Source organism: Seriola aureovittata, chromosome 13 (genome assembly GCF_021018895.1).
Source record: "Seriola aureovittata isolate HTS-2021-v1 ecotype China chromosome 13, ASM2101889v1, whole genome shotgun sequence".
In the NCBI taxonomy this organism is placed as follows: Eukaryota; Metazoa; Chordata; class Actinopteri; order Carangiformes; family Carangidae; genus Seriola; species Seriola aureovittata.
Window position 1 is genome coordinate 18,527,230 of NC_079376.1, and position 22,162 is coordinate 18,549,391.

The following is a 22,162-nucleotide window of genomic DNA, read 5'->3' on the forward strand; positions in this document are numbered from 1 at the left end:
AGGAGAAAAACAAAGCATTTAGAAGTGAAAGCCCTTTCATGACACATCAACAGGTGGCATTAGTTTAAGAGTGAGGAATTGTGGGTATTGTATTTCAGGTTAACCACATGAGACATCTAAAATCAGACCACCCCACAAGGTAGCATCTCAAGTGTTTAATCTTGAAATCGGCACTGCATAAATTAACATCCACATAGCTGGTAAAAAAAAAAAGGGTTGACATTCCAAACTTCTCCTGTATTGTTTTTAACAAGTGACAACTTGCCAACATGCGCTAACATGGAGGCTGCCAGGGCGGAGCTGGATTCCTGAGCAGCGCTGTATTTACGCTCTGGGTACCACCGTGTTGATAGCTGAGGAGAAGTGTGGGTAATTGTCAGTGAGAGTCTCTCTAATGGGAGAGAAGAGTGTAATTATTAAAGGGAGTTATTGGGAATGAACAGCAGGGCTATGAGGTAGAGGCGGTGGCATGTGCGGTATTTACTGTATGAGGCGAAAGAAGAAGTCAGAAGAACAGAATTTGTTGGATCAGACTGTGCTGGCATGAAATTGGGTCCCATGAACATTTATGGTGTTTTGTTTTCTCCCCCCGCTCGTTTGTCAGCTGATGTGAAGGTTTCTGGAGATGAATTATAACCTGTGCCTCCATGTTTAACGTTTTCACTCTCAACACCTCCCCCTTTTAAACCATAAAAGACCTCACAAGCCAGACTTTTCAGCATTGAGTTTCAAAATTAGGGAACTCTTATAGTGAGGAAGTGTTTTTATAGTAAGGCGAATAATGTTGAAGAATGTGACTGTAAATATTGAAGCTAAATCTAATGTGGGTGTGATGTTCTCAAAGGGGCAAGTGGGACCTTTAAGTTTAAAGAAAATGATGCGTTGCCATAGTGATATCCTGGAGTTCCTTTAATTAAAATTTATTTTTTAATAATAGTGGCATTTTTAATGAAATGAACAGTAGTTGTGAAGGCAAAAGTGAGACACATGTTTTTTAATTAAAATGGTTAAAAACTACATTATCCGCAAATTGTACAAGCACTCAATATGGAAACATTAATGATATTAATACATACATAGATGAGATTCTTAAATTAACATATCAGTTTCAGATGTACATGCTTTGAGCATAAAGAGAAATGAAGACAGCAAGAGGACTTTACATTTTGATATATGAAAAGGAAAAAGGGGATTCTTTAAAAAAAGAAATATAAGAAAATGTAACATTGTGCTCTTTAATCCAATATACAGTCAAATACACTTCGGTTGTACATTTTTGGCTTTCTAGTTTTGCATAAAGAATGATATCAAGACATGATTCATTTTACCACACATCTTTCCCATCATCAACAACCCAGCTGCATTACAGACAGTTGTGAAGATCTTTGGTTTTTTTCTTTTTGAAGAAACCACACAAATATAAATACATATGTGGTTTCTCTAGCTGCATGATTTCTGCCCACAGTAAAGTAAGGTCTTCTACCATATAAAGGCTCCAGAGGAGAGAGCAGGAAATGTGTTTTCCTCCAAATCAAAGGGAAATAGGAATGAACCATTGTTACTGATTGTTATAAAAAATAGGAATAAGGCAGAGGGTCTCTATGGTGGATCAGCAAAACGCCTTGCATAACTTGTTTTTACCTGAGCTGCAAATGCTAGCTTTGGATCACTATTCACCTTGAAATGAAATCTCACATGTGTAGCAACCTGAATACCCATCTCACAGAGTCATGAATGCTTAGTCATCTTCCTTCTTATGGAAGACTTTCTAGGTCAATGTTAGGTACCTGATACCTGCTATGAATATCTTAGTGTGGCTCATACCAAGATAATCTGCACAGGTGTATGAATTATGGGCAGAGCCACGCGCCCCTGATGTGATTCACCGATGATCAGTGAATTAGACCAGCAAAGACAGAATCAGGGCCAGAAAGGCTTCAAAGCACTCACTGATTATTCAGAACAAAGGGACCTGTGCACAACAAGGAAGGCTTTTTTTTTTTTTTTTGCATAACTGTGCTAGCGGTTGGTAAGAAGATACTGCTCCACTGCCTCCTTCTGTCCCTTCATCCTCTCACTCCCCCCTCCAGGGATAGAGGGATCACATGTGTAACTGCAGGGGGCAAACGCCCTCAGGACAGGGGGAATGTGCACACACACCTGTGGTGCAGGAATGTGTGTGTGTGTGTGTGTGTGTGTGTGTGTGTGTGTGTGTGTGTATGTAATTCTGACATCATTACTTATTTGGTGAAGGATTAAAAAAAAAAAAAAGACACGTTAAGTGTCTTCAGCAAATGTATATGTAGGAATTTTTTTTTTAATATTTAGCTCTGCAGACTGAGATATTTGTAAATGCAAACCATAAAAGAGTAAAAGAAGTCGAACATAGTGCAAAAATTAAGCAAATGACTCATTTAGCGCAGGAAGGCAATTTGGAAATAGTTTAAAAGGTTACGGCTCTAGATACACCATCTGACTAACAGAATCTGTTGGGCGTGGTTCATAAGGAATAAAAGTTTTTAGTGCATCAAAGCTACATTGGAAGACAAAATAATTACATTAAAGGTTTTGTTTTTTTATAATTTAGTAACAATATATTACACAAATTCCAAATTTATACTTAACAACAAAACATGGTATATATATATATATACTGTATATATATATTTATATATAAAAAGGAAAGGTAGCAAGAAATGCTCAAAGATTTTGGGTATATGCGTACATTTTCTCACAATTTGGCTCAAATAAATATCAAAAGTAAACTGTCATCCAGTTGAAAAATACCAGACTAGGACTCCTTTTTTCAGAAAAGGGCTTCAATAAGAAATTTAAGGAAAAAGCAAAAAGTCAACAACAACAGGACGTAAAATATTCCTGGAGTAAAAGAAACCGATAAACACTCCTCTGTGTTAAATCTTTTACATTCCTCAAACATCAAACCATTGTCCTGTTGAAACTCGATACACTGATGATGCAGCAGAGGAGAATTCATTTCTTAAACATGTGAGTCCTGACAGATAAAATGCTTTTCTCTCAAATATGCAGGGGTTGTGTTGAAACATCCGCCGCATACCGTAGCACCAAAGGCTGTTCTGTTCATTTGGATAATAAATTAGGCAATAAGGTTGTAAATAAGTACTGTGAGCACATGAAACAGCTCTCGGTGCATCTGAGGATGTTTTCACAACTGACAATATTTTTTTTTGCAATATTCAAATCTCTTACAGAAATTAAAGCTTAAAGGAACCGATATGCTACAGCAGTGCAGCCATGCGTTGGAAGGATGTCGGAGTCACAGCCCGACTGCTCTTCTCCACCCACCAAGTGAGTTGGATCAGTCCGAACAGTCTGCTTGATGAGTGCCTGCTGTGGTTTCAGTTCATCAGCTGCACTGATGGATTGTACCTCCATTGTCTTTTGTTCTTTCGTCTCTGATGAGTACCTGTTTACACCAGACAAATGATCCTGAAATGTTACTATGGCTTCTCTGGTTTTTGCTCTCACTTCTATTTACAGTCTCAGCTGAACATCTTCTCACTTTATTTATATGGCTTTAATAGTCCCGTAAGAGTACATGTTGTAGCACAGTGCAGGAGTTGACTCAAAATTTACAAAATACATGGAAATCTTGGGAGAGTTGGTAAAACACAAAAGTCTTGAAAGCGAGTGCCGGAGAAATAAAAGACAAACATGCAGCATTTCTCTTTTTTTTTCTTTGTTTTTTTTTTCTTTCTTTCAGTGTTCAGCTTTTTTTTTCTTTTTTTTTTTTTTCTCATCGTCCTCTTTTCTCTTCCTCCCTCACTCCTCCCGCACCCTCTGATTGTCTAGCTGTCAGTCAGTCAATAAGGCCTCCAGACGGACTCATCCAAGCGGCCCGAAGCGCTCATGGCCGTTGGGGAGTTGCTGTGGCTGCCGTCGGCCTCCACGCCCTCGCTCTGGGTGTTCAGGCCCGGGTTCATCAGGCTGTTGGTCCCTCCGGTGCCCCCGGCCCCCGAGCAGGACAGCAGACGGGTGGGGGAGCGCTCGCCCCCGGTGTTCCCCGGCGCCACCATGGAGAACTGGTAGGATCCAGAGCCTGTGCCGTAATACAGGTAGGAGTTGGACTGGAAGTTCTGGGTCTGGTTGTTTGAGTAGGGTGGTGGCAGGTAGGTGTGGTATCTAGAGGAGGCTGACATGCTGAGGCCGCTGATGCCAGTGCTGGAGGTGTTGGCGGAGTAAGGGAAGGCCCCGGGGTAATGCATGCGGGGGTCTGAGAAGCGAGGGTCAGTCAGCGGCGACAGAGATGGGAAGGTGGTCCTCTGTTGGAAGAGATCTGTAGTCCCTGTTGGAAGAAACAAAGAAACGAAAGGTTGGGGAGAAAGTCAACAAACATTCAGCCATGAATGAAAACTGCTGTTGTGATTATGAAACAAGGGGTTCAGAGATTTCTCATTTTCTGTTACTCAAAACAACCCACATCTCAACAAAAGCAAATCTCTCCAAAACCCCAATTCTGAGCTCAGATTTCTTGCGATACGCCTGTCCATGGAAATGTTTGCTCAAAGTAATGAACTGAGACATTTTTTTGCTTAATAACAGTCATCAAGCACTGACAGCACATCATCCCACAGCCCCGTGCACAAGACTGAAGTTATGAGAAGGCCCCCTCGCCACAGCCCTCCTACCACTCCTTCAAAAAAGAGAGCAACGCACAGTATTCTGTCTCTCTCTGAGCAATGAAAAGAGGCATTGTCAGTGGTGAGGAGTGCTTTGTATAAACACCGATGGCTTGTTGCGCTGTTGTGCAACTCATCATAAATCATACTCGGGCGACAGAGACGGACTGTCACAATCACAGACGGAGAAGGACAATGAAAGGAAAGAGGGTTGGAAAGGAAGCGAGAGGAAAGTGTGTTTCTGTGTGAATATCGTCTAATGTGTATCACAGTCCAGGACCTGTCAGAATTAACTGCTAAGTGTAATCTCACAGGTAACAGAGTACAGTTGGACCCAGCTGTTAGGATTTCAGTTTCACTGCACACTCTCTAATTTATTCAGCTGACAAAAGGGAAATAGAAATATTGCTCGAAGGTTTGACTTGGCAGTTTGCTTCTCTGAGATTTGGGGCCGCTACTGTCACCAACTTAGTTCCTTAAGTCAAACACCATATTGCCCCTCTCACTTAGCTGAGGAGTAGTATTGGCTGATCTCACATCCTGAGCGTCGGATATGAACACGTTCACAGTCCTGCAGTCATGTAGGACTTCTGAACACTGCCTGCTGCCTCTTACTACAGCATTTTAGTTTGGACCGTGGTGCAGGGACAGTTACGTCCCATTTTTCTGCTGCGTTTTACAGTAGAGGTTGGAATTTGTAGATGGTCTCATATCAGTTTTAAGCCACAAAGGCCATGCTTAGTAAACCTGTACAGTATTTACCCTCCCTATTGATTTCTCATGTCAGTTTGTATCTTATACATATATATATATGTCACTGAAAGCAACAGTCAGGGTGATCACACACTTGGCTCCACAAACATTGCATTATAATGCTCAGGTAGGAGCCTTGGCTGACTTGTTAAGCATGTTGAGTCTTTGCACTCATGACACTCAGATATTTTGGAAGACGCTAAGGTGGCTAACGGCCAGGCTGAAATATTCTCCAACTGTAAACGCCCTTAATCTGGTTGTACTCAGTGACTAGGGAGACTTCCTCATACCGTCCTCATAGCTGGTGTCAGCATACAGTACGCTCCATCCACACCTGCCACTTGTACACACACTCCTACACCCACACACACACACCTCAGTCCATGGTTATTTGTTTGTCCGCATGTGGCTTTCATGGGTCCAATGTGCCCACATGACTGCAAGTGTAAAATGTGGATTTGGATGGCAGAGAAAAGAGAGCTTGTATTTGTGAAATAGCAAGCGGTTGCACGCCAGAGCCCTGAGGGGGGAGAATGCCAAACTTGCGTGCCACAGTCTTGTTCAAATGTCTTTTCCCTATGTCTGAGAACCGGGTCCATTTTCAGTTGAAAAATCTGTTCCTTTGCAATTTCCATGGCCCCTGCAAGACTCTCTCGCTCTTTTTTTCAACAACGCACTTCTGCAGTTGAATTTCCTCTTCTTTTTGGGATGAGGGAGTTTGGTGGTGGTGGGGGGGCTGTTTCTTTTTCCAGAGTCTACCAGGCACTGGAGTCAGGCTCCATATCTGATTTCACGCGAGGAAAATCCAAGCCTTCAGCTGCTGTTGATTCGGGTGAAGTGGAGTCGGCCCACTAATTCCTACCGGACTCCCAAAAAGCCTTTGCTCTCTCTCTCTCTCTCTCTCTCTCTCTCTCTCTCTCTCTCTCTCTCTCTCTCTCTCTCTCTCTCTCTCTCTCTCTCTGTCTCTCTCTCCCTCTCCCTCTCTCCCTCTCCCCCTGTCTCTCTTCATCTCTCTCTCTGTCTATGCTAAATTTAGGCCTCAGGGTGAAGCTGGGGAGGGGATGTGTGGCGTGGGCACTTGATGTCTCTGGCTGCTGCGGCCCAACCCGCTCATGATCTCCATTTAATTGGAGTCGGTGGAAACGTGTTGGCTAAACTGCGGTGGGGATCGACTCCTGTGTTCTGTCAGCGGAAACAGGACTGGACACTTATCACAACACCTTAATGGGCTTGTGCTGTACCAACCTCTTGGCTGTGAGCCAGAGGAAGCCTGCTACCACCACACACTCTCTACAGTACAGTAGCTCCCTCTGGAGGAGAGGGCTAAACAAACTGTTCTGTAATTGAGAAGCAAAGTTTTACAGTCTGCTTTTTCTCCCTCTTAACCATGTTGCATACCTTACTGCATCCCCACCCTCCCCCACCCAGTATAACTACAGGCTTCACTGTTGTGGCTGTGGTAACAGTGGTGTATCTTTGGCAGAGAGGGTCTTCCTAACTGAGCCTAGTAGTAGCTGCCTGTAACCTCTGCGGCCTAAACCACACATGATCTCCATTAGGCTCATCTGAAACGTGTTGGCTAAATTGCAGGGACAGGAGAGGGGATGGACCCCAGAGGGCTAGCTGGCACAGTCTGCCGTCTGTGATGTTCCCAGTCTATGAAGCGGGTAGCTGGGAATCAGGGTTTTTATAGAGAACATAGTGTTCCAGTGCTCTCTCTTTCTCTTCTCTCCTCTAGCTCTGAAGCCGAGCGCCACACACTTAATTCTGCGGCACCATGGGCGGAGTCCTCCTCCTCCTTTTTGCTTAGCTCAAGAAGTCCACTAGTCCACAGTCAAGCGTGTAACCCAGATATGACGAGAGGTTTGCCTCATTTGCTTATAGGAGAAACTGATTTTGGTTGTTAACATAAGGGCAAGTTTGAGGCGGCCGCGTCTGTGTGTGTAATTGTGCGCAGGGTTATGTGTGTGTATGCGTGTGTGTCCACATGTGGTGGCTGGCAATGGGGAGATGCAAATCCAGGCGCTCACCTGTGAAATGTTTACTCAGGCTTGATGCAAACTGTGACGGCCAGTGCTCAGGGAATGGTGTCTCAGGCAAATAAGTGGAGGAAGGGAAAAGGGAGCGAGAAAGCCCCGTGTTCGTCCAGCTACATGTAAAGACACACTGTGCTGTGCAGTGAGATTGTTTTCTAATCTTCTCCCTCATATCCTCCACAAACAGACTCTGCTGTGCTTCGGTATGGATGTTATAACTCCTGTCAGAGGTAGAGAGCGTTTGATTTACTGACTGGTTTGGGTGGTTTGAACGGATGTCATGGGATGCCATGAGGATGAGTTGTCACTGTTGATAACAGGGTGATGATGACAAGGCAGCATAATGCCAGGGCAGAGCTGCTGCTGCACAGGCCTAAGAACTAGAGACCCAAATGAACACAAATGATCTCCAGGTGTTTATTTAAGCACCAAGGCTTTGGGGCCGAAACATCATGTTGAATGCAAATGATAATCACCTCTCTACTGTGACACCATGGTCAACAGCCCCAAAGCCTCATCCATGTTCGGCACTTTATCATGTGAGTGCGGAGGATTTTGCATGTCCCCAACTTGTGACGTGCAATACAAGCAAGGCTGAAGGAGGATTGTTATTACAAAAAACCTGAGATTTTCCTAATGCATCAACAGCCAAGGTGACATGATGATAATAATAATGTTTGTTTGTCTATGAGAGGTATTGCACTTCCTTGCAAAGCCACTGATGTGATGTGTTTTGCTGACCATAGAGCATGTTTTTGTTAGTTTGGGGATATATGAATACAAGTATCATTCATTATGTCACATTTTCTTTCTGAAATTTCAAGTTTAGGCTTTAAGATCTCAAACATATCTCATAAAATATTTTTACCAACCATCACTGCCACTCACACCATCATGACTGTCTTGTCTTGCGCTGAATCTCGCGCTAGAACAGGCCTTACTCACTACTCAGTCAAATTTATATTCTTCAGCTTCAGGCATCGTATCCTATCTGATAAATTGTAGAAAAGAGAGCAAGATCAGTGAGCCAGATCTAAGTCTTTTTCTCCTTTCTTCTATGTGTGTGTGTGTCTTAATGTCTGTCCTCATCACAGTGTGAGTGGATGACTCAGCGTGTCTGGTGTGGTTGGTGGTGGTTTCTGAGTAGGGGATGGATAGGAGACTGTGGGGGCTGTTAGACAGCATAAAAGATCGAAATCACCAAGAAATAAATGAAAGAAAGTGGGAGGGGAAGAAGAAGAAGAGGAAGAAGAAGGAGGCAGAGTGGTGGCGTCCTAGGAATGTTCTGGGATGTAGTAGGGCCCTACGGGCAAAACGAAACAGACTCCAAAATTGTCACAGCGAATGGCACACCCTGGGTTATGCCTGCTTTTCCAGCTTCTCCGCTTCAGTACTGTTTGTTTCAAAGGCTGTCAGCATGTCTCTTAATTAAGATAAATGAGTTTGGATAACTTCAGTTTGTTCCGAGATGTCCTTAAAGATGTGACATTTGAGAGGTGTGAACTATCTTGGCAGTCCAAAGTATCTCAATTATCTCCTCTGTAGTTTTCATGCCTGTAATTAAGGCCATTGCTTAGTGACCTCGCCTATGATGCTTCATGTTGATTGGGCCTCACATCATGAGTACATCTTGACAATTAACGAACACCCTTAGAAACAATTTTCTCGCACAAAAGCATAGGCATGGACATCAAATCAGTTCACATCAAATGTTGGTGTCAAATCAAGAGTCGAGCTTTATGAGTTTAGTTACACAGAACGCTGTGGCACGGTGAAGGTAGGAAGGTCTTTGAAATGTCTCACCTGGCCATGGTCTCAGGTCCTCCTCTACCTTGCATGTCTTCAGAGCAGGGGTGTCCATTTGCTCCTGCCACAGGGCTGTAACAAAATATGAACAGCAGGTGAACACTAGGATCTCTATCATAAAGAAGTCAGTGGAGATATTTTATTTGTGCAGGAATGCAAAATCTTGTTAAATGCAGTGAAATGTGTGAGTTGTGTGGGTGAGGAAGTCGCTGCCTACGCCATACAAATCTAAAGACTGTTCCAAAAACCCCTCCATGACAGACTTGTCAAAACTGTCTTGACATCTGGCGGTTTGGAGATGTGTCTTCCTGTCACAGGTTGGCCTCTGCTGACTGAGCAGTGAAGACTGGGAAGAGGAGGGGTGGTTTTCTCACCAGAGTGAGACCAGGCTTGGAAAAACATGCTTGATGGGTGCATGGGAGATATTTTTGGGTCTTTCAGGCGAGACACTGGAGAGGCAGCGGAGACCTGTGAAGCGCAGGACACTCACTAGCCTGTCCAGCCAAGCTGTCAGGAAGTGAAGGAGGGTCAAGGACCTACTGGCCCAACGCGTGGGACCCTGCTTCACACTCGACGGCCACACCGCAGGAGGCCTGACAAAAACAGGGCCTGTTTGCTCTGGGTCTGAGACTGTGCAGTTGTTACAAGACAACTTGCACGGAGCTCTGTGGACACAGGCATTCTCAGAACATGGGTTGTACACTGTAACATATTCTTAAAAGTTTTTTTCCTCAAATGCACGTTAATATTTCCATCGTAACAAGAAACCTGCAGTGTATAATCACATTTTTTTCTCATGTCGCTCTACTGACAGCAGCAGTCAACCATGTGTTGTCGCTGTGACTCTGCCTTCCGCCGCTGAGATACCGCAATATAGTAAACTCCTAACCTCCTGTAGTGGCAATTAGGATGGAGAAGGATGCCAGAAGCAGGGAGGGGGGCGGAGCTGGGCTGTTCACCTATAGCCGAACTGGTCTCAGCATGTGTAACATCTTTGCTTCCCCTGGAGCTCCTCCACTTCCTTTGCAAAGGCCCAAATCAGCACTCAGTCAACGAGAGGTCCCGCACTATGCCTCACAATGGCAAATTCTTACACATAAATGGCCTTATTCAGAAAGGCTTGCAAGCAGCTGGTACGATTCGCTCAAGAAAATAAACATCTCCTTCAAATATTTTGATTGGCCAGCAGACAACGTCAATACCAGAGGCACAGATTACCCCTGTTAATAAGAGGACCAACCCCCTGGGTGGAGCTGAGGAGTGGGGAAGGAAGGGGCTGAGATGGGAAGAAGTGGCGACTGCGTCACTAATAAGTAGCTTTGGGGTGGTGCCAGTGCAGTTTTGGGGAGGACACAAATAAACACATACACTGCTCTTAAAGTGCACGTGTAGATGAAAGGGATGGCTGAGGAGATGTTTGAGCCAAAATGGCGTCCATCCTCGTGACTCCGGATCCAGCAACGCCTCTGAGACATGTAATGCGCCTGCCGTAATGAAGCGTGTCATTGAGACACAGTGAATGCCGGTCCTTGTGCTGGCTTCCTGCGCCGCTTAGGCCTTAGGCGTCGCAACGGGGAGAGAATGTGAGAGAGCAAGCAAGAGAGAAAGAAAGACGCCAGCAAAGGAAGGAGAGAGAAAGAGAGCGTGTTAGAGAGGGGAGGAACACGGCCTTGGCTCAGCTATGTGGGACATTTGATATGTCTTTTGAGCCCTCACTTATAACGTGAGCAAAAACAAACACATGGGCTGAAAAATCCTATGTTCTCTTTGAGAGCTCGTCGTCCTCCCGCCCTTCCCCTCTCTCCAGACTCAATAGAGACTGTTCATGGCACACATGTAGTTTCTGTAATTGCTGAAATGTAAAACTCAGCCTGACTCTGATGTGAAATTATAACTTACACAAACAGTTGAGTCTGGTAAAAAACAACTTGCTCTCACTTCTCTTTTTTTCTTCTTTTTTTTTCCACCAAGGAGGTGGCTTCAAAAAGATTCTTTTTTTTTGTTGGAGAACAGAAACATTTTCAGTTTGAATTATTCATCTCAGGGTCACAAAAAGAGAGTAACCACAAGTGAAGCTTTCAGGCACCATAACAAATAAACTCTGTGGCAGCCATTGACATATTATGTAAATAGTGGAGTGAAGAAGTAAAACAGAGTGTCTAAAGGACTGGTCCAGATTCCTGCTCGATTTGGTTGTATTGGCCTCAGAGGGCCAGCTTCCTGCTTGGGTTTGGCAGAAATCAGCCTGAAACCCAACTAGCGTGACGGCTATACTCAAAAGTCCGCACCACAGCTACCTGACGGTGCTAATTTCCTGTCTCGCTCTTGCTTCTAATTGGCTGATCATGTCATCTTGGATGTGTGAATTAGTGTGAGCGGCAGTAGCATAGCGCTGCCTCGAACCTGGGGGGCCGGCCAGCTTGTTTATGTGGAGTAAACAGTGTGGTCACTGTGGACGAGGCAGGAGGGGCACGGCTGCGTTGGGCTGGTCCTCCATCAAACAGGACTTTCTCACGTTAAAGTCCAGTCCAGAGGCCACAGCCTGAACATACTGAACAAGAGGGGCACAGCTGCACAGATGTGTGCCAGTTGTGCAGGAGGAAGCTGGAGGTACCAACATTTGTGTTGGTGTCATTAATAGAAAAAAAATGCTCCTTTTTTTAAGTAGAATTTGCAAGATAAAATGCTGAGTACATTTAAAAATGAAATGTGTCATTTATTATTTCTGCAAGAATCTACTGACATTTCTAATAAGATCACCACACGGGTCACACACACACATTCAGACAGACAGGCACATGTGCACATTCACAAAGACTCACACACACACACTCTCTTTTGGTCCCTCATCAAAGCGTCGAGCACTTGACTTGATGGCGGAACGTTATGCTAGTATCTGATATTCATCTTCAGAGAGGAACACACAGGTGTTGGAACAAATAACATGTTAAATGATACCACCTCAAAAGTGCCAGGACTTTCTTTTTGGATGATTAAATTGCTGCTGTATTTCTTTTTCCCCCTCTCTCTCACTGTTAAAACACATTTAAGTTAAAAGAGCCGCTTTCGTCTCGGCTGTCTGTTAGAGGCCGTGCCAGGGGCTTGTTGAGTTTTGTCTGCATTTAAAATGGAACAAGGTAAAACTGGGATCTGTTTTCCGCTTTACACTTTGAGGGAAATCAAATTTTCTATCAGCTGTTTGCTTTTCTTAAGGCTGGAAAGAGCTGTGTATAGATTATAAGTGCAGTGGCACAGTTAGATGCTAGAGGACGATCTGCATTCTGTATCAGAGAAAGGGGAAAAAAAAAAACTGCCACCCACAGACACATATAGTATACACATGTACCTCACTTGAGGTTTTGAAAACCAGAATAACAATTTAGTACTTGATTGTCTGAGTGTCAGATTTGCTTGACTGCACTAGTTGAACCACGCATTTTAAACCACACACACACACACACACACACACACACACACACACACACCACACACACACACACACACACACACACACACACACACACACACACACTGTCTCCCTCCGCCCTCTCTGAGAATCATTCCACATGTCTAGCAGGCTTACCTGTGGCCACTGAAGAACAAAAACAAGCAGCAAATGCAGCGTCTGCCAGCGTGCAGGGATCCTGTCACTGCATGCACTGTAATGAGCTCTTAATTACCCTGTCTGTCTGGGCCACTAACGGAGAACTTGCAACGCCAGCACGGAATTGTGTCTGTGTGTGTGTGTGTGTGTGTGTGTGTGTGTGTGTGTGTGTGTGTGTGTGTGTGTGTGTGTGTGTGTGTGTGTGTGTGTGTGTGTGTGTGTGTGTGTGTGTGTGTGTGTGTGTGTGTGTGTGTTTTGTGTTTTCACTGTGCCTGTGTTGCAATCGTCTGTGCGAGTGATTTAAGAATCCAGGGTAGCGTTGAGCAGATGTCTTAAGACATGTCCTGTTGACAGCGAAACTGAGACAGTGTTTCATGGCTCAGACAAACAAAATGAAGCAAGGCGGCTTTAGGAGGAGATGACACTGTATTTTCTTATTTGGTCGTCTTCAACGGGAAATGCAAGGTCCCATCCCTGGATAATGGAAAACATCTTTTGTAACAGCGAGACGGGAATCCACTTAATTATAACGTGTTGATGGGCGATCTATCACCCAGCAATTCCCAAACAAACAGGCCTCGGGATTTAAAGTATCTGCAAAATACAACAGTGTCTGGCAGGGCTGCCAGAAGCAGAGACATGTGTGCTGTTGATATGTAAACATCTCGCTGTGTCTTTGAATGGGATTTATTACAACAAAGTCTATTTTTGTTGGGGCTTTGCTTGTAATACTGTAGTGTTGTTGTCTGTGCGTGATTCCTACACATACGGGAGCGCTCTGTGAGATCCGCGCAGTGACATACATCTCCAGTCTGCCGCCCGGGCACTCCAACAGATAGACGTGGTGGGAGGGAGAAGGGCCCTCTGCTCTGTTATTTAATTATTTTACCACTCTTGCCCTGCGGTATGCCGTCATGATGGTAATACCACAGATTAAGGTGTGTGATTTTTACAGCCCTTCCCCTCCTCTTTCTCACTTGCACACACTTCTTATAGACGGCCTCCAGTCACTGGCAGCTGTAACGTGAAGCTCAAGGCCTTCACAGTCGCTGACAGTTCCAACTGATGTTAATATGTTGTGTCTGCTCACAGTGCATATACTGTACATGTGTGAGTTGCAACATCGCAGCCCTTTGAAGCCTGACAAGCCTATGACGCTCTAATTCCTGCCCTAATCCTGTGCGAGGCAGACGAGAGCACAGCAAAGAGCTGCTCTTCGTCTGCTGTCTGGACCATGTCTGTACACCTCTCCTTGCCGACTGGAGCCCCCCCCCCTTCATTTTCAAGTCAGCCCTCAGAAACCTAAATCTCCCAGTAAAAGCTTAGCTGCAGGGGGCTTTTTATTGGCAGACAACGCACAGAGCTCATGCCAAACTCTAAACCATCAGAAAATTATCATCACAGTGGCTGTATTGTGTTGAAGCTCCACACTGTTTATTTTCAGCGTAACCGGTCGATGGTGTTTCTAAAATGGCTGACATGTTTTCTGCTCAGCACAGGCTGTGCGAGGGAACAAAATCAACGTCAACAGTAAGTAAGGACATGGGGGGAGCAGGGCAAAAGACCCTGTGTTCTCCACAGTCAGCTGTTAGATAGGACCATACTGGTGACTCAGCGCTGGCTAAGCTAAGCGCAAGGCCAAACACTGCTGTATGACTGTGATACACACTGATAGAGTTCCACCCACACACGGCCCAGCGCTCCCAAACAAGCCCTCCTGTACACAGCAACATGCTGATACAAAGGTAATGAGGTTCATTAGCTAGCATGAGAACTGGAGAGTAGGCGGGAGAGAGGAAAGCTGTGTGTGTGTGTGTGTGTGTGTGTGTGTGTGTGTGTGTGTGTGTGTGTGTGTGTGTGTGTGTGTGTGTGTGTGTGTGTGTGTGTGTGTGTGTGTGTGTGTGTGTGTATATAGTGTGCATGCTTTCATGTCTGGCATCCTGTTAAAGCGGCTCTGACATATGATGGAGAGTGAACACTCATCCTCACTCCAACCATCACCCACGCAGATGTCCACAGCACACACATATGCTTGAAACAACCCCCTCCCCTCCATCGCACCACCTCAGTCTGAGTCTCAGTCTGAGAGTGACGTGATTGCCAAGGTAGCGGGCGGCTGTTACATTCCTGAGGCTGTAGTGTGCGGTGTGTGGAGGCCAGCCTCAGCACCCAGGCCAAGCTCGGTTGGCAGCACCCACCATGCCACCTGGCCACAGACTCAACCCTGCACTCTGTGGGGCCTGGACCCACCAAGGCAGGGCATCCGGGGACAGAGCTGACATGAGCTTCCCTTCGGACGGCCAACATATATAACAGCTCGCAGATTAGTGGAACAGAACTCAAAGCCCCCCGTAGAGGAAACGCACATGAAGGGCACTTGGCTTAGTTTAATGCTGGGCAAATGGCATGTACTGAGTTGATGTGTAACAGATTTGTCTTACAGATTACTTACCCACTGGCCAAATAAAACTAAATATGTTTGTTTTGTTAAAGTAGGTATTTATTTCTAAGTGATGGTAGTTAAAACGAGTTGTATTTATGGTGTTGTGGTGACGGTGAGGATGTTTTTTGTGGTTGTGTAGATCAGTGGTCCTCACCTTGTGTGGTGCTGAGGTGGGTTTGGTGGATGGGGCGGGGATTATTGTTCACTGGGCCTATTCGCATAGTCCGCTGGTAGCGCTCGATCTCTGACAGCCTGTCCGAGAACTGCATCTTCTGGGGGTCTTCTATCTTCACTCTGTGCCCTGAAACAAGTGACATGAGGAGGACGGGTAAGAGAGGAATCCAGGACTTGCCAATTTTGCCACCTACACAACCAGGAAAATGGCACAAAAGCGGCACTTTATATTTCCAGAGTTGTACAAAAACAGCAAAAACAACAACAGGAGTCCTTTTGGAAAACTTCTCCTTCTCCCTAATTTAATTAATGGAGCCGGGCAGTTCGACATGTCCTGGCAAAACAACCTCTCTTTGCCTGTCTAAACTGTAATTAATGTGAAATTGACTTGGACTGTGAAGACCATCAATATCCTCCATTGTAATTCACACACACTCACACAGGATGAAATTATATAAGGGAAGAGAGAGAGACACTGTCACCATGTTTTCAGCTTCCAAATACAAAAATATTATTAGAATGTCAGCAGACCTTGAAATACATTGGCTAGACACTAAGTGTTACCCAAGCTGCACCTGTTGCCGCGTCATCCGCAGATAACGACAGCGTAAGTGGGTGAAAATAATTGCTTGAGGAATGTTGTTTTCCCTGAACCTAAAGTCTAAGAAATAATAAACTATAAGTTGTTACATTAGGCGTTTCTGTGAACTGATGAAGGTAAGTGATGTTATCGTGCTTAAAAACCAAGAAGTAGTGAGTAGATACACATATACACACACACACACACACACACACACACACACACACACACACACACACACACACAGGTCTGACTGACGGAGCACTTAGTCAGAAGGAAACACCCAGACAAGGCTACCAAACCATGTAGTCATCAGCCTTAAACATAACAGACAGAAAGCGAAAGACTGAAAGGAGTTTTGTAGGTGTGCGTGCGTGTGTACTTGCGTGTGTGTGCAGGGGGTGAGAATTAACTGAAGCAGATCTGCTGCATCTCTTTTATCTAGACTCGGAAAACTAACCAACGCACTTAGTGCCCTTATCACTTTGACGTCCCCTTCAGGGAGATGGTAAGAAAAAAAAAAAACCTCTGATCATGCCTTTTACATAGACACTCACATGTACGCTTACATGTACGAATACACATGTTCACATGCACACATACGTGCACACGCTCCACATGTGAACACACCTTAAATGTCAGACGTGAGTCCGGATGAGGGCTTTGCCTCTAATGGGAGGAAGAGATTTTAATGTAACTATCAATGCACCAAAACTGTGTGTGAACCAGCATGTATACATTCTGTGGTTTTCTCCCTGGCATCTCTACAGAGTAGCCTAATGTGAAGTAATGGCTGGATTTGAATATTTTATCACTATATAAAGGGGGCAAGCAGACGGACCAATATGGATTTTGCCCGTCCTTTCTCTCCACTGACCCATGGGCAATATATCTTCCCTCGGTGGCTGACCCATGGGTAAAGTTTCCTCTCGTTTACCGCTCTGTCCATTTGTTTGTGCCCACCACCTCCCCAAACACACACCCCCACTCCCAACACACATGCATACAGATACAAACAGGGTACGCAGGCGCACACAGACCATGTCTGACTTCGGACAGCAGAGAGTTTGTTTTCAGTGTCTGTCTGTGTTCAGAGTGCAGCACTGAATACTCAGGTCCTTTTTTTAAATTCACACTCACTGATCAACCGTTGTGTTGCACTTTGCTTGTGTGAGAAAGAGAAAGAGACTCAGTCATGACTAATATGTCTGAGCAGAGACAGCAGTTCTATTGCCACTCTCCAGCTGTTTGTTTTCCCGAGCATTAGGACTTGGGACGCCAAAGTGTGTGTGAGAGTGTGTGTGTGTGTGTGTGTGTGTGTGATTCCATCCACCGGCACACTAGTTTGCTCCGTGCCGTTACTCAGGAACATATCCTGGGCGGATACACACCCCCTAACACACTCTGTAATATCTTTTTTATTCACGCTCACATGCATGCGGCCAGTGTGCCTTCTCTTTAAACTGTGATGGAAGGAATGAAGGCCAGCGTTTTACTCTCTCTCTCTCTCTCTCACTCACTCACACACACACACACACACACACACACACACACACACACACACACACACACACACACACACACACAGCGCCAGGTCCAGGCTCCATCAGCCACATAGACACTGTGGCTACTGTCTGTTCCAGGCCAGAGCAGGGGCGGCCAGGGGAAGCAGCCCTCCAAATATAGCCCCTATATGTGTCCTTGTGTAGTTATTAAGAGATTTACACCACCTCAAACGGCTGAGGTCAGGGAAATGATACATCCCACTGCTCTCTGGTTGGAAAAAAAGACAGACAGGCAGGAAAAAAATGATAATTGGTCAGTTTTTCTGTGGCCAGTGGTGGTCTAAGATGAATTGGCTGGCTCTTTAGGGATGAAAGTGATCATTCAACTGCCCACAAACACACACACACACACACACACACACACACACACACACACACGCCTAGCTGTGGATCCTGTGGCCCGGTTCCAGCTGGCAGGGACACATCACATTTGGCGACACACTGTTCATAGCGTCCAGTAGGGGGTTTAGTGGGCTGTGAGAAGGTGATTTTTTTTTTTTTAGAGGAGCAGAGGCTTCATTAGAACAAGCAAGGCCTGGAGCTCATTAACCCGGGGCCACACAGTCGCTGTTAACACCACTAATCAACTGGGAGGCAGCTCAAAACTTTCTTTTCCCCTTCTGGTCTCTTTGCATCTCTGCCTTTATCTCTTGTACTTATAAGGCTATCAGGAGGGCAGCACCCTCGCACTTTAATCTCTCTCATCTTATTTAAGACATTTTGTTTTGATTTATAAATGTAGCTACTACAAAAGTCAACTTTTTTTCTTTTAAATTGCATCTGCGTGAATTTTGCAAGTCACCTTTGTGGCTACCATATGAATGCGAAACGTTAAGAAGCTTGTTATGGTAATACCGAATGAAAGAGGAACTACTTAATCATTGTTTTTTTCCATTTAAAAAAAATTGATTCCTGTTTAGTCTAAATTGCGCTCGGACTTTGTGTTAAACTGTTTGTTTATCATTAATGTGTATATTTATCTGCCTGCATGTGGTTTAAATCATGTGATAACCCTATTTTAAACTTTACTTCTTCCCTGCACATTGAGTCTTACTGAAAGGAAACACTGTAGAAAAGTTTTAATGACTGTCTAAATCATCACAGTCAGAGCCAAGGAAACAGAACCTGCATCCTCCGGTTAAACCTCGTGTTAATACGCTGTCTTTGGCCAGTTGACCCTGACTGTAGCCGCAGTGTGTCCACTCCGACCGCCAACATTTGACTTCTATCTACTCTACAGGGCTGGGGGCCAGAGGGGTGCGAGCGCTCCACACCAGCCCCTTTTCAGAGGGGTTTCTGTGGTCGGATGAATATTTAATGTGTCAGGGTGCACTTAGGAGAGAATACCCTTGTTTTTCTCTCTATGATATCATAACCACAAGATAGAGCTGGGAGATGGGGGCCAATGCACACATGAGGCCTAAACAGCAGCGCTCAATATGCACCCAGACCCGAAATGGATGCTAAAGGTTGTAGATTTACTAGCCTCCTCTCAGAGTAGCGGTCGCATCATCTGAAAGCATTATGGAAGTCTATGAAGAACGAATAAAATGCTTGATATAAAATGTCTGGTATTAACGACGTACTGAAAGGCGATGGCTGTGTTTTGAAGAAATGGGTGTGCCGTTCTCAGCCCCGCTTTGTTTTCTGCAAGTGTGTGTGTGTGTGTGTGTGTGTGTCTCTTTATTTCCTGAGAGTGTTTTATCTTCTCTGCAGAATAACTTGAGATGTTGCTTTGCTCTTTTGCCCCAATGCTTTGAGGCACATTGAAATAGGTTCAAGTGTAAGTTATTTGGAAAGCATGAATTTTTTTTTTCTTTTTTTTCTTTTTTTTTCTTCTTCCACGAGATAGCACCCGGTGCTGTGAGACCAGACCACATAAACGGCAAACTACACTGAGCCTTGCCCAGCCTTCCATCCACAAAGCCCGTATCAGGTCAACACAGAGACAGTGTTTGCTCAGTAAGGTGACAGCCAGGCCTTAAACACAGACGCCACAGCTAAATGATCACCCAGCATGACCTGTTTCCTTCCTTCACCCCTCACTTTTTCTCCACTTCTCTCGTTCTCTGTCTGTTTGTCTCTGTCCCCATTGAAAGGAAGAAACATATGTTCCCGTCCAAAGGGAGACACATTAGACACAAGCTCTTTTTAGTGAAGGGCTGGGTGCTTTTTCAGGGGCAAAGTGAAACTCTATCTGGATGGCAAAGGGCAATACGTGCTTTGGCTGCTGCCCAAGTCTGCTCTGAATATATTTGAAGTGTAAATATTTGTATTTGACGTATAAATGGACTTGATAGGCCCCTGATAACAGACTAGAATTGATTTGGAGAGCATGTATCACACTTAACACTGAAAACTATGTCTGGACTGTAAAGTCTATGTAAGTATGGTATAGGATTACATAGAAAAATGTCTGGGTAGTGTAAGGTGCATTTCTGACTCTAATATGAGGGCTACAAAACAGCAGCTGATTGTGATATTTAGCTTCTTAGCTTCTTTACTGTGTTTTTTTTAATTCAGTTACCACAACTGAAAATGCATCAAGCTTTCCCTTTTGCTCAGGGAAGCCCATGCTGCATGTTTTCATGTAATGAAAGTTCAGGAGTTGCAAAGATGTGAACTAAAGAGTGGCATCCTCAGAAAACACAGTGCGATGTGGAGCGACAGTTGAGCATATGTTGCAGCGAGGCCTACTTGCCTACATGCAAACTTCCGTTTGCCCTCAACAGACACTGGAGACGTTTCAACATCTGTTGAGCAAAGCCTTGTACACCTGTCTTCCTCTTCCTCCTCTCTAGCGGACCTGAACCCCCTATGTTCTCGTTCCCACCCTGATTCTTTCCACCACGTTCTCTTATACTTCCCTTTTCAATCTATTACGAGCATCACCGCACGGCTCAGAAAGCATCCCTGCAGCAAATGTATTTGGCACGGTGATCCCCATGGCCACCAATCACGCAGTTGGGTATTTACAGTGGGGCAAATCAAAGTTCTTGTTTTGAGGCTGACCCTGAAGGATGTGGGTTTTACCCTTGGCTGGTGATTGTGGCTGTCTCGTCTGGGCCTCCATGAGTCGATGCTAGCCACACACAGACATTACACTACTTTATGCTCATTTACATAACACCCTTGTAATACTTTCAGTATGAATGCATTCAGTTTTACGACTATATCATTGCCATGGATTGGATGCACAAACTGTTTGGACATAAACTATGTGTGAGTTAAAGTGTTATTCATCAATATGGCAGCACCGAATACAGTGGCACGTTTTTTTTTTTGTTTTGTTTGTTTTTTGTTTTTTTGTGGAAACATTATTTCCATCTAAGCTTTCAGGAGGAGGTCACCAAAAGTTTTGGCACACTTTATCTGTAGTTCACCCTCTGTGGCAACAGCTGCGGGATCATCTGGTCCCTTAGGCTCATGCATCAGCCTCTCTGGGGACATCAGCAGTGTGAAAATCCCCCTCGCAGGCCTGAAAACAAGCTGCTCACAGCGGAAGTTGCTACATGAGACTGTTTGAGCAAAGAGCACAAGCACAGCCTTCCTTTTCTGATAAGGGGATAAAGCTATTTGCGTGTCTGTTTGCGTGTGTGTGGTGGTGGGGGGGGGGACACAGAAGCAGTGCCACACAAGGGCAGCCCTACAGCCAGACAGGTTGAGGCAGGCAAGGAAAGGGAAGGGGTGCCAAAATGAGGCCCAATGCACCCGGATTCTCTAACAATACATCAAGGCCCGTAGCACGTTCAGAGCAATCATCTCTCTTTTGTCCCACCATTTCTATACTCTGTGTGTGTGTGTGTGTGTGTGTGTGTGTGTAACTGTAAGTCGGGAGTTGAGGCATGTTGGGGGTGATATGAGCGGGGCTGTTTTCAGGCGTTTTTGGCTGCTTGCCTGCAGACTTCGTAGATTTCTCAGTGCTGCTGCTGCTTTGGCCTTGTTGAGTACAGAAGGCCTATTTGGCTGCGGTGACAGATCATATTAAAGCAATAAGCTGCTTTGAGTGTGTTATTTTAGCTCTAATGCTGAATGGGGTTGTTGTGCATGTCTGTCTCTGTGTGTGTGTGTGTGTATGTGTGTGTGTGTGTGAGAGAGTGTGTGTATGTATGTGTGTGTGTGTGAGAGAGTGTGTGTATGTATGTGTGTGTGTGTGTATGTGAGAGAGTGTGTGTGTGTACGTGGTAATCGGGTTGTTCTAAGCAGCGAGATGCAGGGGAAAGGTGGGGGCCTTGCAAAGCTGTGGGAAAGGAAAGCAAGCTGCCGCTATGACATACATCAATGCAACGCCAGCAGATGTGTCAAACGTCTTCGCGTTCACACCTCGGTGCATACTAGCTCACTCACAATAATGTGCAACAAGCATACATTTGCCCCTAAACACGCACACACACACACAGTTCCACAGAATGACAATTGATATTCCAGGTGGGTCAAAATAAATGTGTGAAATGTCAAATGTGCGAATTTTCCACTGTGTAGACAAGCAAATATTTCACTCTCAGTACTTTCTCTAAGGTTATCATGCTGTTAGTGGACTCAT

General features: G+C 45.0%; 1 protein-coding gene across 5 annotated transcripts in view; it reads right to left on the reverse strand.

Moving 5' to 3' along the window:
- Positions 1-979: 979 nt before the first annotated feature.
- Positions 980-22,162, reverse strand: part of runx3 (RUNX family transcription factor 3) — a 49,398-nt gene continuing 28,215 nt past the window's right edge. For 3 of the 5 annotated variants that reach the window (XM_056392926.1, XM_056392927.1, XM_056392929.1), the window contains 3 exons: positions 15,455-15,601; positions 9,251-9,325; positions 980-4,324 (listed from right to left, as the gene is read on the reverse strand). In XM_056392926.1, the coding sequence (XP_056248901.1) occupies positions 3,843-4,324; positions 9,251-9,325; positions 15,455-15,601 (704 nt within the window). In that variant the 3' untranslated portion in view covers positions 980-3,842. The remainder of the gene's footprint in view (positions 4,325-9,250; positions 9,326-15,454; positions 15,602-22,162) is intronic. The other 2 variants (XM_056392931.1, XM_056392930.1) reach the window with 2 other exon arrangements.